Source organism: Magnolia sinica, chromosome 5, assembly GCF_029962835.1.
Source record: "Magnolia sinica isolate HGM2019 chromosome 5, MsV1, whole genome shotgun sequence".
Classification (NCBI taxonomy): domain Eukaryota; kingdom Viridiplantae; phylum Streptophyta; class Magnoliopsida; order Magnoliales; family Magnoliaceae; genus Magnolia; species Magnolia sinica.
In genome coordinates, this window is record NC_080577.1 from 12648624 (window position 1) to 12664566 (window position 15943).

The following is a 15943-nucleotide window of genomic DNA, read 5'->3' on the forward strand; positions in this document are numbered from 1 at the left end:
ATGGCGGACCGTTCAGATTTGCAAAAAGTGGACCCCCACCAAGCTTCATGGGTTTCTTTAAAGTGCATTTAGTAAAGGTTTATGCTTTAAAAAAATGAGAAGAGTGCTTTAAAACCACTTTAAATTCAAAATCTTAAGTGGTGTAACTAAAGCAGCCAAAATAAATTTAAAATTGGATGTGTTATCCAATTCTAAAACCATGACTTTAAGTGGGCCACATGATAGGAAGCAATAGAGGGAGGATGCACACCCATTAAAACCTTCTTAATTATTTTAGGTACCTACCATTTGAACATATGAGTTGTAAATTATATGTCTCACTTGAATAAGAGCTCATACCAAATTTAAGACATTCCAAAATAAATGGGCCCCACATGCACGTAATGGTGGGGCCAAAGAGCTTGATTTTACTGTGATTTTACCTTATAGCTCCACTCTAAGCTGTTTGCTAGAATGCATCACAACAGACTTCACTAACATGTGTCTGAACTCTGCCCATTGTATGTTACAGAGCTCTCCTTTGAAAGTGGAATTCTTAAAAAAAAAAAAAAAAGAAAAAAAGAAAAAAAAAAAAGAAGAAGCTTGTATTGAATATTTCTACCCTTAGATCATATAGAAGTTATGGTGAATAGAGGTGGGCATTGAGTCGAGTCAGGCCAGATTGGGTCCAACTCAACTCGATCCGATTTTTCAAGAACTTGACCCGAACTTGATCCAATATGAGACCGAGTCGAGCAGGGTTGACTCGTTTGATCTAAATCCTTGCTGGCCTGACTCGAACCGAGTCCGACTCGGTCTGGAAAACCGAATTGAGTCGGATCGAGTTAAGTCTAGGGAGAGAAAGGAGGAGAGAAAGAAAGAGATGTGGGAAACCTGGAGAGAAAGAAGGAGAGAAGGAAGGAGATGAGGGAAATCGAGAGAGAGATAGGGAGAGAGGAGGAGATATGGGTGGATGTGGCGCCTCCTTTAGGTAGAGAAAGAGGGGTTAGGGTTCGTTCTGATTTTAGATTGGATTGGTCCGTATTGACCACAATTTGAACTCGATCCGAAGTACAATCGGATCTGAGTGGTCCTACTTGATCCGCACCGATTCAAGCCTTCGGTTCGCTTCGGATCGGGTCGGATCCACCAGATCGAGTTGGAAGATTCTGCCGAGCTCTAATGGTGACCATATTCGGAGTGAAGTAGCCAATATCAAAGGTTTGAAATGAACCAATTGAGAACTTTATTTCATGTCTATTCATTCTAAAAGCATGATATCATATAAACGGTTTGGATTGTGAGAAGATGACCCAAATTCAAAAGCCGACCGTTTTAATTACAATATGCAGCCTAACTTTGAAACTAACATGTTGTGTCCAATCAGTACCTTAATTTGAGGAAAATAATAATAATAATAATAAATAAATAAATAAAATTCCTTACCCAAATCTAGTACTGACATGCATGGTAGGTTGTAAGTGAACATTCCTCTTTAATTTGTTTACATGTTAAAATAATCATGATTTGTATGGTAATTAGATTCTACCAGTTGGAATTTGAAAACCTTCAAACTTGTTTTAACATTTTTCATTTTTTTTTAAAAAAAATCAACAATTTACTAAGCAATGGATCATTCATAAATTTATTAGCAATGTTTATCTATTGCCACGCGTTGACATGTGGTATTGTGTGATGTGATTAGTGGACGCTCTTCAGGAAATTGCAACAACACTCAACAGACCAACTTGGAATTTCAGCGTCGATCCCTGTAGTGGTGAATCCAGCTGGGTTACACCTAACACCAACAGAGAGGGTGGAAATAGCTCGGTCCAGTGTAACTGCACCACAATCTGCCATGTCCGGGTCATGTGCGTTTCTTAAACTTGCCCGGATTGACTTTCTTTTCTTTTTCTGTAATACTAACCTCATTAACCCGCGTTGACATGAAAACATCAAAGGTCATGTCGGTTGAAATGTTAGTTTTTTAAAAAAATCAAATATTTGAAAATTTTATTTTTCTACCAAAACAATATTGAAAATTTTTATATAAAAAATGTAGATTTTTTTAATCACATGTCATAAAGGAGAAAAGATATTTTGTGCTCTATATATAGAGGTGTGTGTGGTATTATTACTTGGAGATTTAGAAGTTGAGATAATTAGGTACGCATTAGTAACACGCGCGCGCTTGGGCACAAGCAAGAGCATATGCAATGTGGCTCTAGTGCTATTGGATGATACATTTTGCACTTTAGTGGTCACTCTCTCGTAACCTTACATGAGATTGTGTGAGTGATGTGAGATAAGCATGTGTTTTATATGCTATAGAGAACAGTTGGATTTATGGATCCAAAATAGTCAGCCGTTTTGAGAATGACTAGCAGCCTTAAAAGCCACACCAATCCGAGCAATGGTTTACTCTCCCGTTGCCTATATAAATTGGACTATTTTGGTCCAAAACCAATCAGCTCTAACATATCTTATCTAAACCATTAAATCTCATTAAAAAGTCTTCTACTTCTAAGAATATTGCTAGACGATATCTAATCCAATATGCCAGATGATCAACTGCATTAAAAAAGTATCTAAGTAGACCCTTTTATGATTGTTACACGGAGAATCTAGATAAAAGACTTGTCTTATTTTGAAAGCAATTTGCCTATAACCCATCAACAATTGATAATGGGGCACATCACACTTCAAGGATAATGTATTTATAATTTTCCATCCAACATATTTTACCACATTGTTGAAGAAAATAGGTGTCACAAGCTCCTTACTTTGGGTAGGAATTGTCTGGACTTTACTAACTTATCCCAATTGAAACATAGGTATTTAGAACAGGACGCTAAGCCGCTTCAAGCCAAGCTATACCAAGCTCGATTTGGTTCAACCAACAACTTACCTTGGCTCAAATTCGGCTTGACCGGTCCTGGAGCTGTACTAGCTCAGTTCGATCAGTAATTTGATCCGAGCTCAGGCCCAGCCGAGTTCGATCAGACGTATGAACAGTCTATATTTGCCTATAATGATCTCTCCTTGGATTGTGGATTAGTTCGAACGAAGGTAGAAAATTCTCGTTTTCATGCTGGACGTAGTTTTCAGTTCTGGTTCCCGATCATGCATGCACTTGCACTTGCAGTTCACACGTGTACGGATTCACAGGTGCGATTAATCAGAGGTGGCCCGATCTTAGTCTGGGGTCATGATCTTTGTTGACTCACTGATTGTGTAATTTAGATAGCTGAAAATTAATTTTAATTTGATTATTTCTAATCGGTTGACTATAGCATTTGGTTTTGGAATTAAAAGATGGACTGACTTTAAAATCATCAATCGAGTAGGCCCACAGGGTTTCTAGGTGTGTTATAGCATAGATGTATGGGTGGTGAAGTTAGCCTTCAACAACATATAGAATCAATCTACTAGTAAGTCCCTATTTGATGTTGTATATATTCATGTTCCCAAACATTCCCTTTATCTAAGTTACAGAGTATGACTCTTGCCACAGAAAATATGATAGAATATTGAATTGTGACAGTGCATGCCGATATTTAGAAGAAGTTATAGGAGTCTAACATAAAGTACAAGGAGGGCTAATAAACAACGATTCCAAGAAGTGTTTGAAGTAAATGATAACATGCTAGTTCACTTGTGCAATGATAGGTTTTTGGATGAGGAATAAAAAGATTAGTCATATTTTGATCTTTAGGAAAATTAATAATAATGCTTATATTGTTGATCTTCCTAAGGACATATAGATCTCACATACTTTCAATACTGCAGACCGGTATGAGTATCATGAGTCGAGTTTATTGAATAATTCGAGAACAAGGTTTTCCAAGTGGAGAGGACTAGTGTAGGATGTGATACAAACACTCTCCTAACATATGACTAGACTAAAAGAAGATCAAATAGAAGCGAAAGTAGTCTGTCAAATCTAGGTCCAATCTTACGTATGCATGGTGCAGCTGGGCTAAAGCATGTTCGATTCAAAGAAATTCATTTTAGATAGGGAGAAAATGTCGTTTAATGTGTGAATAGTATATCTAAAGTATCTTTTGATTCGAGTATCATTATGGGATGCACGACTTATCAATCTTTAGGGTAACAGGCCATCCTAGGTCAACTGACCCGCATCTGCACGTCTGTCCTTTTTGCAAGAAAGCACTCTTCTAGTTAAAAATAAAAATAAAAAATTTAAGAAAATTTAAAAATAGTAATTTCAATTTTTGTCATAATTATTTATTTTTTAGAATTCTAGATTTTAATCTTTTTATAAATTACTTGTAATCATGTTAGGATTCATCCCTTGAAAAAATTACTATTTTAGTTAAGTTACATTTTAGTTGAATTACGACTTTAATTAAAATTAGAATTTTGTTATTTTTGATAATTATGAATTAAGATTTTATTTTATCTTTATGAGCGGTGTAAACCAGAGAAACACATCAGACAATTCAACAAAAAATATTTGACGGTTTTCTTATTTTTACTTATGGATTCAAGAAATTACTTTGTGGCTTCTCTTTCCTGTGTCAAGCATACACTTCTCTTTCCTGTGTCAAGCATACACTTCATAGTTTGTCTTGAAATTTAAACCCTAGACCATAAGCTATACCCACAATTAGAGCCACCACCCATGGAATAATGCCAACCATAGATTTGTGTGCAGGGTTACCATGGTATGTATCTTTCATCAAATCCTTTAATCAGGTGTGACTCTCCTTGATTCCCCAATCACAATAAATCCTTTAATCAGGTGTGACTCTCCTTGATTCCCCAATCACAATCCTATCTTAAACTCTATATTCCTAATTTTCTAAAAATTTCAATTCTAAAATTTTAAATTCTCATAAATCCTAAATTTTTAAATTTCAAAATTTTCTTTTCCCAACCATAATCATAAAACCTATAAGTCAGTTTCTTGAATGTGGGGTGTGCCTATACTAAATTTGAAGTTTTATTCTTTCTTGGGATTTAGTTTTAATTGATTTATGTAATTTCTTAATATGTGGGCATGTGATTTAAATTAAATAAAATTTTATTTTCTATTTTTTACTCTCAATTACTTTGTGAGTTAGCATATTTTGTTAATTAAATTACTTTGCGAATTCTGTCATAATATCCATATTGCATGCTAGCCCACGACTGACACGTGCGAGCACCTATTTTGACCATACGGACAATCGCTCAATCTGTCAATTTCTCCTTAATTTCCCATCCATAACCCTATTCCAAACCTTATATCTCCAATTTCTTATTTTCTCTGATTTCTAAAAATTGTGATTCCAAAATTTTGGATTCCTATGATCCTTAATCTTTTTAGTTTCAGAATTTTTAATTCCTAATTCTAATAATAAAACCCATGAGTTAGTAAATTGAATATCAAACGTATCTATGCTAAATTAGATATTCTATCTTTTTATCGGGCTCAGTTTTAATTGATTTATATAATTTCTTATGTGGGTATGTGGTTTAAGTGAAATTAGGTTTTATTTTCTATTTTTTACTCTTAATTACTCAATAAATTAACATAATTTATTAATTGAAATAATTCACGTACTTTTTTATAATCCTCACATTGCATACATGGCTTGTTAGCATTAAATCATATTTTCTATGTCATCAAGTCTCGTAAAGAAACGGCTGAATCACGTCCAAATACGAGGTTAAACAACTTCATCTTGCAAATCGCCCCTTCATTAGCTTTGAAAAAAAAATAAAAACCACTCTCCTTTCGTACCGCAGAATTCTTACGCAGTGGAATCTTCCTGGAGCGCTTCCGCCACAACTGGCCAGACTTCCCTTCCTCCGCGAAATGTACGTATCCTCCAGGCTCACGGTAGATTTTCCCACTATTACTTTCTTAAGCTACGCCTCGAACAATCGATACCATCTCTTCTTCGTTTTGACAGACAACTCACTCGTAACTACCTCAACGGTTCGATACCTACAGAATGGGCGACCATGCAATTGCAGCGAATGTAAGCTTTTCTTCTAACTCTCTCATTAGTTAATTTTAGCAAATCAAAGCATGATTTTTCTAAAATAAACCGTGGAGGACATGCTACTGCAGCTCTCTCGGTGTGAACCGCATTTCGGGGCCAATCCCAAAGGAACTTGGAAACATAACCTCCCTCACCAGTCTGTAAGTTTCGATTATTCTCTGTCCCCGTTCCGTTATTACTTGAATTTCTGTTTGGATTTTGTGTCTGTCTATCGATCTTGACAAAAGAAGTCGGATTTTCAGGGTCATCGAGGCCAACCAGCTATCTGGAGATCTTCCTCCGGAGCTCGGGAATCTTACCAACCTAGAGAGATTGTAAGGCCTTTCTCCCTTGTTTGAGAAATTCTATGGCAATCCGTGCGTGATTGGAGTTGCTCACTTGAGTGAGAACCTTGGCCACTCTCAAAGTGAACATTCCCGGGCCCAAAATCGTGATCGGGTGGGCCATCCTCGATTTTTTCTTATACAACTATGGCCCACCTGTGAGCCTCTGACATGGCCAGTTCAGAGCTATTCTCCCATTTAAAAGCTAACCGGAATTATTGGGAAAAAGAGTGATGATGATGTGCGGCCCAGATGATTAGTGGACCAGCCTATTTTTGGACTAGGGTATGTTCACAACGTCCGAATGGCCCAGATCTTGTATACGTATGCCACATCTTCCGTCAGCCAACCAAAATTGTTGGGAAAAAGAGGCTAAAATGAATGATGAATGGCCCGGCTGATTAGTGGATCGGCCTATTTTTGGACTAGGGAATGTTCACACTGTATGAATGGCCCAGATCTTGCATACATGTGCCACATCTTCCTTAAGCCACTTCTTCAATCTATCCTTGCCATGGTGTGCCTGCCATTACATAAAAGGTGATTATGGCAACCGCTACACATTACAGGGTTATAATGACTGTTATGTAAAAAATGACCCATAATGACTATTATGGGGTTGTAAAGGCTATTATGTAAAGGTAATGGTGGCAACCATTATACGTTATGGGGTCGTAACGGCCATTACGGAAAAATGATCTCATGGCTGTTACGGCCATTATGGCCCATTACTTCCCTTGTAATGACCTTAATGGTCTATTAATGGGCTGATGTAAGTTCTGCAGTTTTTATTTTTATTTTTATTTATTTTCAATGAAAAAAAGAGAGATTGTAACGGCCATTACGGGAGCCGTAAAGGCCGTTACAACATGTATCGTAAAGGTAATGGTGGTGGCCATTACAATCACTGTTACCATTATGGAATACCTTGATTCTTGCATGAATTGCATTAGTACTTCTTTTCTTTTCTCTTTCACTCTTTCTTTGACACTTTCTTCTGGGATTATTTTAGAATCGCCGTCTTTAGAGTTTTACATATTATTCCTGTTCTGGTGCTCTTGGTTGCAGTATAATTTCCTCAAATGACCTTACGGGGGTGCTGCCGGAGGAGCTTGCAAAGCTCTTGAACCTCAAGGAATTGTAGGAATTCTATAACTGTTTCCTTTTGCCACACAAAAGAAGTTCATCAATCTTTTTGGAGTGTAACTCATATTTTATTATTATTATTATTACTGTGCAAAATGCAGTAGGATAAGCGATAATCGTTTTACTGGAAAGATACCAGATTTTATTCAAAATTGGACAAGACTTGAGAGATTGTAAGCATTCTGTATCTGAAAATCTGTTAGTCTCTTCAGTTTTGCTTTCCCAAATTGAGGTGGATGGATTCGATGTGCTCTGTTTACCATTTAATAAATGTTATCAACTTATTAACCAATAAGATTGGCCAATGTGCTAATCAATCAGACTTACCATCTGATAGTTGAGATCATCGATGCACCAATGGAAAATAATTGTAAAACTTTTCTGACCATTCATGGCCGTTTCCGTCCATTCAATCATAGATGTTTTCTGCATCATTGTTAAACTTCTTTTCACTTTCCAAAAGTGGGTGATGGATTGGATGGTTATGAACTTACAATTACAGTGGTGTTTGTGGTGTAGCTCATCCAAGAGGCAGTCCAATAATTGAATGGCTGGGTTTCATTGTCAAATTGCACCTATCAAGGATTTATATGGCCCATACCATTTACTAAATGCCAGTCGATGCACATTGCATTCTAAACACTCTGAATTCATTCATTCATTTATTTAATTGAAATCTTGTATGGCAGAGATATACAAGGAACCAATATGGAAGGGCCAATTCCTTATGGCATTTCCTATTTGGTAAAGATGATCCAACTGTAAGTAACAGCTGTTTGAATTCCTGTAGTTAGTGGTTTTGTGTCAAATGCATCCTTTGTGATCTCCAGCTTATTAAAAAAAAATAAGTAAAGGGATCTGAACTTTTCCTTGTGGACTCTTTACGCGCAGGATTATCAGTGACATAAGTGGACCAGAATCAGATTTTCCCCAACTCATTAATATGGCAAACATTAGGACCGTGTGAGTTTATCTTCTTTATGTATTGTGGTAGTATGCCAGTTTATGCTATCTGTTGCCATTGAAGTCCATGCCTGATCTGATCTTGCAGTATATTGAGGAATTGCAATATTATTGGAGAGATACCTGAATATATTGGGGAAATGAAAGAACTGAAACTGTTGTAAGTTGGTTTTTATTTTTTATTTTATTTTATTTTATTATTTATTTATTTATTTTTTTAATGTTCTTGTATATGATACAAAATCTTCTTTACTGGCCAATGTCCATATCATTTACTTGCTTTTTCGGAGGAATAGGCTCGTTATGTATGATTCTTTTGCCATTCTGGTCCTTGTTGTCATTGTCCTTTATTTGTTTGTGTTATCTGTAACATTGTACCAGTGTACCTTTTTTTTTTTTTGTTTTGTTAGCTTGTTAGTACACCCCACTGTCAGTTCACACTTCACTGTTAGCATGATCCTCCCACTCGAATCAATGCTATCAAAAGATGTAGCTGCAACGGCGGATGCAATTTCAAGGGAATTAGAGAACCAGAGGGAAATCTCTTCCATACATGGACAAGCCCTATACAAGTCTTATTGTACCAGTGTACCTTTATACTATGTTAAAAGTTTATGCACTGCTATGTACTACTTGTACTCTTGTATTATTGTTCTGAGTGTGAAAACATCTAATGATGCTATTTGGTTGTTTTTGTGTCCAATGACTTGGTTCTTGACATTATCTCCAATCTTATGGAGGAAAAGTACGAGCTGTTCCTCTAAACTCTCCCCCTTCATGTCCTTCTCTCTCAACACAGGACACAGGCAAAAGAACGTTCTCTTCGGCATTTTCAAGTGAGCCATGCACTCAATGTCTGTCTTTGAAAAAATCCCAGATATGAAATGGGATCATTCTAAATCAACACGACGTGATGGCTGCTTCAACATGTACTTTTGATAATATTCTGCTACTGAAAGAACAATACATGCAGCTGTCATACATAATTGCCATTGTACATTTCTTATGTGTTTTGAGGTAGTAAAGGGAAGATAATGATGGCTTAATTTCCTAATAAATTTAAGAACAGTAAATTTTATAACAGGAACAGATGCATCTATGAACTGAGTAAGAGATCAAGGCTGGTTAACATACATAATTGTAGGATGGACAAAGCTACTTCAAGGTTCATTCCTAATAGACCATTCGACAAGCCTAGTACACCAACAATATCACTGAAAAGCATTTTAATTGTATACATTTAAAGATGACATTACTGGAAGCTTTGGTGATGCAAGAAACTAAAGAGTAAAAGATGATTTGTTGACATGCATTCTGTACTACATTTTGGATGGAAAAACAATCAAATCTAAATAATAACTACATTTAATCTATACAGAGAGATTCTTTTATTTATTTATTTTTTATTTTTAACACGCACACACACCCCCACACACTCACGCCATAGCGGAATTTCACCACCTATGGGTACTCGAACCCTTGACTGGGTTTTGAAACTCTCGAGACTTACCACCGGAGCAAGAGTAAGGACCCATATACAGAGAGATTCTTATATGAACCTGTTCAACGTCGCCTTTGGGAAGCTTTGTTACGCTCATCTTCTCAAGTAGTGATGGAGCATCTATTGAGAGATGGTCAGTCATATCTTCGAAAGGACCGGGTGCACTGAACAGGGTGGTCATGCGACTACTGGAATCCCATTGTATCTCACTGGGGAGATATCAAATGCAGAGAGAAATGATGCCGAATCTGGCGTAAGTGCAGTGGAAATCGGGGAGTAAGTGCGGCACATATTCCGAAAATGGAAATTTGGTGGCTAGGAGATATCCAACTGCCACAATGTCTCGTATAATGTGCATCTTACACTGCTTTACTGTGGTAATGAACGAAACAAACATGGCCTAAATATCCTTCTATTTAAGATCCTATTGCAGAAGGGATTAAGAGAGAGGGTTTAGAAGTCCCCCCCCCCCCCCCCCTTGATGTTTCCACATTAGAGAGAGAGCATAGGGCGTGGGAGATAAAGAGAGAAAAGTGGGTGTCCCCACTTCATCTCCTCCACATGTGTACATGCTAGGGCATATGTAGACAACTCTTGGACAACTCTGGTTGATCCTCAACCTTGACCAGAGGAATCAATGTAGAGTCTTTTCATCCAAAACTTGTAATAGATTTGGGAGAGATTCTTTATGTTGAGAGATCAACAATGGATGAAATGAGCGGATCAATCCGCACTCAGGTATGATCATGTGATTGTTTTAGGCTTTTGAAAAATGGCTTGATTTGGTGAATGGTGATCCTTAATATTAAAATTGATAAAAAGATTTTTAAAATTTTAATTATGTTGCATTTATCACCATTAGAAATCAATAAATAGTATTAGAGCCACTCGCTACTCATCCCATGATCAAATGCCTGTTTCGTCTGGAAACTTTGTTTTTATATGCCCACTTTTTGTGTCAACCTGCCAAGTTGAAATACTCGTTGTGAAGTTTCTTGGAGTAAAATTTTGGCTCAAGTGGGCAATTGGTTTGGGAGATCCAAGGGTTCCAATTCTACCATATCACCAATGGTCAAAATTAGATGTATGATCATTTATGGACACGGATTGATCTAATCGATTTTCTTCCATTAAAATTGATTATATACTGTATGTATGATAAATTGTGTGGTTTGGTGATGATTATGGCTTGGATTAATATGGTTTTAAGAATTACATGGTATCGTATGGTTATGACTAGAGGTAGCGATTTTGGGCTGTTCTTGAATCATGCTTTTGGAATTTCTTAGTTAGGATGATGATGATAACCGACCGCAGTTAGTTGGGATAAGGCTTAGATGATGATGATGGAACATTATAGTTAGAATTGCGTAGTTTAGGAAAAGTTGGGGATAGAGGATTTTGAACTAAGAAGAATTGGGAACTTTATGAAAGCAAAGTTTCTAGGTTCGGGAAATTGAGTAATTTTGATATTTTAGGGTTTTGTGGATTTTTTGGAATGTTTGAGCAGATGTAAGTTTTTGGAAGTGGTGTGCAACTATCACTTTATTTAAAATATTTATAACTTTACAATTTGTTTTACATTCTAAACTATTATAAAAAAAAATCAATATGTATCCCAAAGATAACATATAAGATTTTAACAATAAATTTCAAAAGAAAAAAGAAAAAAGAAAAAAAAACTGTGCCATGGAATCTCTAGGTGTGCGGTGAGGCGCACTTAGGCATTTCGAGTGTTATAGGGGCAGTTGCGCCTACGGTGCACCCTCGCACCTTTAACCACTGCAATCAAGTCCATTTGGCATTTAAGGGAACACATAAAACCAACACGAATGTGTGTAGGATTTAAGCCACCCATCAGGTTGACCCTTAGATGGCCTTGTCAATAAATTAGGTCTGTCCATTGATAAGGTGGGCCACAATTTTTGAAACAAATGGGCAGCTAAGGGTCATTTGGATGCCTGTAAAATCTTTTAAGTTGTAAAGGGAATCGGATTGCAGGGATTACAGACGGGTAATCAGATTGCAGGGGCTGTTTGTATACTTGCATCTGCTTGTAAAGGCTTTACAAGCTGTAAACACATTACAGCTTTTACCTGTAATCTAAAACTTGGCAAAAAGCCCATGTTTTAGATTGTAGGTAAAGGCTTTGCAGCTAAAAAGACATTATACATAATAGAACACAATGGTTGATACACACTCGTGATGTGTGGGCCATTGTAATGTACACGGTACATCCAATCTATCCATCATGTGCTTCCCCTTGATGCTCACCCATGCCCCCCCACCCCTCACCCCCCAAAGCTCTATGTGGTATGAATACCTGCTTTATATATTGTAAACACTTCACAAGTTATCCAAACACAATTTGTTTACCTGTAAACAGATTACCACTTAAAAGCCAAACAGATAGCATGTAGACAGTTTACACCTGAAACTCTTTTCAGGTGTAAAGTGTTTGCAAATTTGCAAGCATCCAAACAAACCCTTAGGAAAACTTCTCCAACTTTTCCAGGAGATCCATTTAATTGTGGCATGCATGATAAATAAAACAGCCTAATTTTTGGACCAGTGCATCTAGCTGGTGGGATTCACCTGATGGATTGGTTAGATCTCGCATCTGTTTCCCATGCCGGCGGACATAGTGGTGTAGAGATGGGCTTCCCTGTATGTGTCTGGGGATGGTAAACCTCTAAATTTCAGTACATTTAGCAGCCAATAATCTCTACTGCAAGTGTTAGCATTTGATTAAAAGTTCATGAGCAAGGTGGATGTGGCATGTGGTGTTTTGGTACAGACTTTTTGAGCTTGTGTTTTATTCTTGGCAGAGATCTAAGCTTTAACAAGTTGGCGGGAACAATTCCAAGCACCTTTAGAAGCCTACCACAAGTGGATTTCTTGTAAATGTTCTAATTTGTAACTACAAAGTTCTCTCTAACCAATTTGCATGATGATGATTATAATGATATTACAAAGAACTACTCGTCCACAGTGAGTTGATGATATGGCTTTTGATTAGGTATTTGACTAGCAATTTGCTAACTGGAGCTGTACAAGACTGGATGTTTAATAAGCCAGCAAACATGTATGTTTCTCTACTCGATGCGTGGTATCAGTTTTCAATATATTGATGGCTTATCTGTTATTTACAGTGCTATATCTGTTCTCCTTGCATGCAATTGTGACTCTTATTCATCACTATTCTATTTATCTGTCACTGAACCTTTTACTTTAAATGCTGGTAATTAATTTTAGCTTTGATTTGCTTAGCGACCTAACTTTCACTGTAGAAACTACTAAACGAATGCTAGGAACTTTCTGAGAAGTTTTTGGATATTTGATTGGCTTGCTAGACAAGCAGGTTGTCTCATCCTTGGAGGCACAATCATCACTACACCACACACCTGCAACTTTTTTATTTATTATGTTTTTCATCTGGAAGAAAAGCCAATTACACAATAATACTGGTAGGCAAACTAATAAATGACTGTATATAAGCCTAATCTACATGAAAGAGTGCATATACAACCTTCAAATATGACAAATTTGATAAGGCTGACCTAGTACTTTGTCGAAACATTTTTATGCACAAGCCTAATTTGCAAAAGAATGCATGACAGATGTTCGTGAACAATTCAATTTAGCCAGTCTCAATCTCCGGCCTCGTTAACCTGTCCTCAAAGCCTTCATATACTGGTTTACTTGCTTCATATCTTCCTGTGCACTTCTTCGGATATCATTCATCTGATTCCGGTCTTTATTATTGGTACAATGTTGCGGTGGAGGGTAAACATGAGCCACTTAAAAAGAACCTAACTGCAGAACCTCAATCTCTCGGTATTATTACTGGGAAGAGGAATGAATGCCGCCAGTCATTATAAGGATGTTTCTCTGTCATTGTTCGGTATTTACTCATACACTTATACTCACCTTCTACCATGAACCTGTTTTTTGTTGTTATCGTAGAGAACCACCCCCCCACCCCCCAAAATGAATGAAGAGATGACAGATAGTCTCTCTACTTCCATAGCCCTTCCGATAAGGCCAGGACAATGGAATTTTGGAAGGCCTGCTATCATGATTATGATGATAATGGGAAGATGTGAACACTTGGTTCTTGAGGCTGAGAATGCAAATATAGAAAGGTTTAGGCTATTTTTGGGTAGAGTATTATGCAAAATAAGGATTAAGACTAAGCCCAAGTTTGGCAGGCCCCATACCTTGCACTTCAGATTCGCGTTGCAGAAACGACACTGCTTAATCTCAAAATTTGAACATTTTGCTCTTATTAAAGCTTCTGAAATTGTGATCAAGTGGAAGAAAGTGACACTTTCTTGACCAAATCTGATGTGGAGGGTATGGGGATTAAGCCTAATCCCAGATTTTCAGGATCCCCTACCCAAATGAAGCCTTGATGAGGGGAAATCTCGTAGAAAATTTTGGTGGATTATTTCCCTCATGGATTTTGCTTAGATGTCCGGAGTGCTTGTATAGTTTTTGCAAAATCTATGACTCATTGAGCTTCCCTTGATTGGGTTGCATCACCCATGAGTTTCAAAGTAGGAACTTTCGATGTGTCCATTCTCACTGAAGATTTGTTCAAATGCTCAGAATTTTGTTCCTGAATCATTGGGCACTGTTTTTGTCAAAATTGCACTATTGAGGTTCAGAAATTCTTTTCCGTATCTTATTTTTTATTTACATGGAATGAATGCCTTTGTTTTTTTTTTTTTTTTTTAAATGTCATTTCCCTGAAAATGCTTGTTCAGATTGCATTGCAATATTTCCATGCAGTGATCTTTCTTACAACAATTTTACATGGGGAAGCCCTCTGCCACCTGATTGTCAACGAGAAAGAACGTAAGAAGAGTTTCTTGTAGTTTCAGTGTTTCAGTTCCCAAGGGTAGGGATGGGCACCGCAATGGGCTGCTTGGGTTAAGCCCTAGCCTGACCCTAATCCAGGCAAAAATGGCCTTGGCCCTAGCCCGGTAAGGAGAAGAGTATTAAATGTTTGAAATAGTTTCATCTAAGAAGTTTTTGGGGTATCCTTCATACATGACGAGTCCCATAGTAGAAATGGTTTTGATCATTGAAACATGATGAAGATCAATTTGAATGGGAACTGCTCATGAATGTCTTTAAACCGTCTTTTCTTTTTGTATAATAGTGGCCCACATGATGATTGGGCCATTCATCATTGGCGTGGGCCCAGCTGGACAACAGGCCTAGATTTCAAGCCCGGGCTGGGCCAAGTTTAGGTGTCCAAGCCCTTGCTGTGCAGGGTCTGTCTGCCTGGTCAATTGCCACCATTACGTAATGATTATGTCTTCTTCTTCTTTTTTCTGAATTTTTCACTTTCATTTGAACAGGAACTTGTTTGGAAGCTCTTCTACAGGGAACAGCATGTAAGACCTGTTTACGAAATTGCATTATAGTTATAGATAATAATTATACGTTTGTGTTCAGCTGCTTTCTTCATGCCGATGCATTCTTAACTACATATTGATGATGCAGAGGTGGAGCTTTTTCGTCATGCTTAAAAAAGACCTTCCCTTGTTCAAAATGTAAGTATGTCCTTTTTGAACTGTTGTCACCTTAAAATTTCTTTTTCATTTGCAAATCTGTCTTTGGTGCTTTGCCCATTCATATTCCTTCCAAAGTTTGTCCTTTCCAAATTAGTGTTGATGTTCTTTTCAAAATATGCAATTAGTAGCATCCATTAACAACCAACAAATTCTATCTTGTCCAATTCAACTAAAAGGCGTGAGCATATTTAGGTCAGATTTCGAGAAAAAGACAAAGGATGAGGAAGTTGACAACAATCAAGGAAAATGAAAAAAAAAGAAAGATGGTAATTAACAATAAAGTTCTCACTTGGAAAATAAAACTTTCCTGTGTCTATTATTTGATGTGAGTACCATTAAATGAAAAGCATCTATTAAGTACTAAAGCTAACCATATATGCCATATGCAGTTGAAGTGGTTCTTCTTTTTATTTAAGATGTTCAACTGTGTGC

The 15943-nt window shown here is 37.1% G+C and overlaps 1 protein-coding gene and 1 long non-coding RNA gene across 2 annotated transcripts in view; both read left to right on the forward strand.

Annotated features, from left to right (window-relative positions):
• LOC131246946 (uncharacterized) overlaps positions 1 to 15943 on the forward strand; it is a 223901-nt gene that overhangs the window by 8941 nt on the left and 199017 nt on the right. Inside the window, exons 2-3 of the mRNA XM_058247406.1 lie at positions 1685 to 1850; positions 5734 to 5805. Of these exons, the coding sequence (XP_058103389.1) occupies positions 1685 to 1850; positions 5734 to 5805 (238 nt within the window). The remainder of the gene's footprint in view (positions 1 to 1684; positions 1851 to 5733; positions 5806 to 15943) is intronic.
• LOC131245478 (uncharacterized) lies at positions 13019 to 15331 on the forward strand. Its single transcript, XR_009170891.1, has 3 exons — positions 13019 to 13830; positions 14721 to 14786; positions 15296 to 15331. It is a non-coding gene; the product is annotated as an uncharacterized LOC131245478 (long non-coding RNA).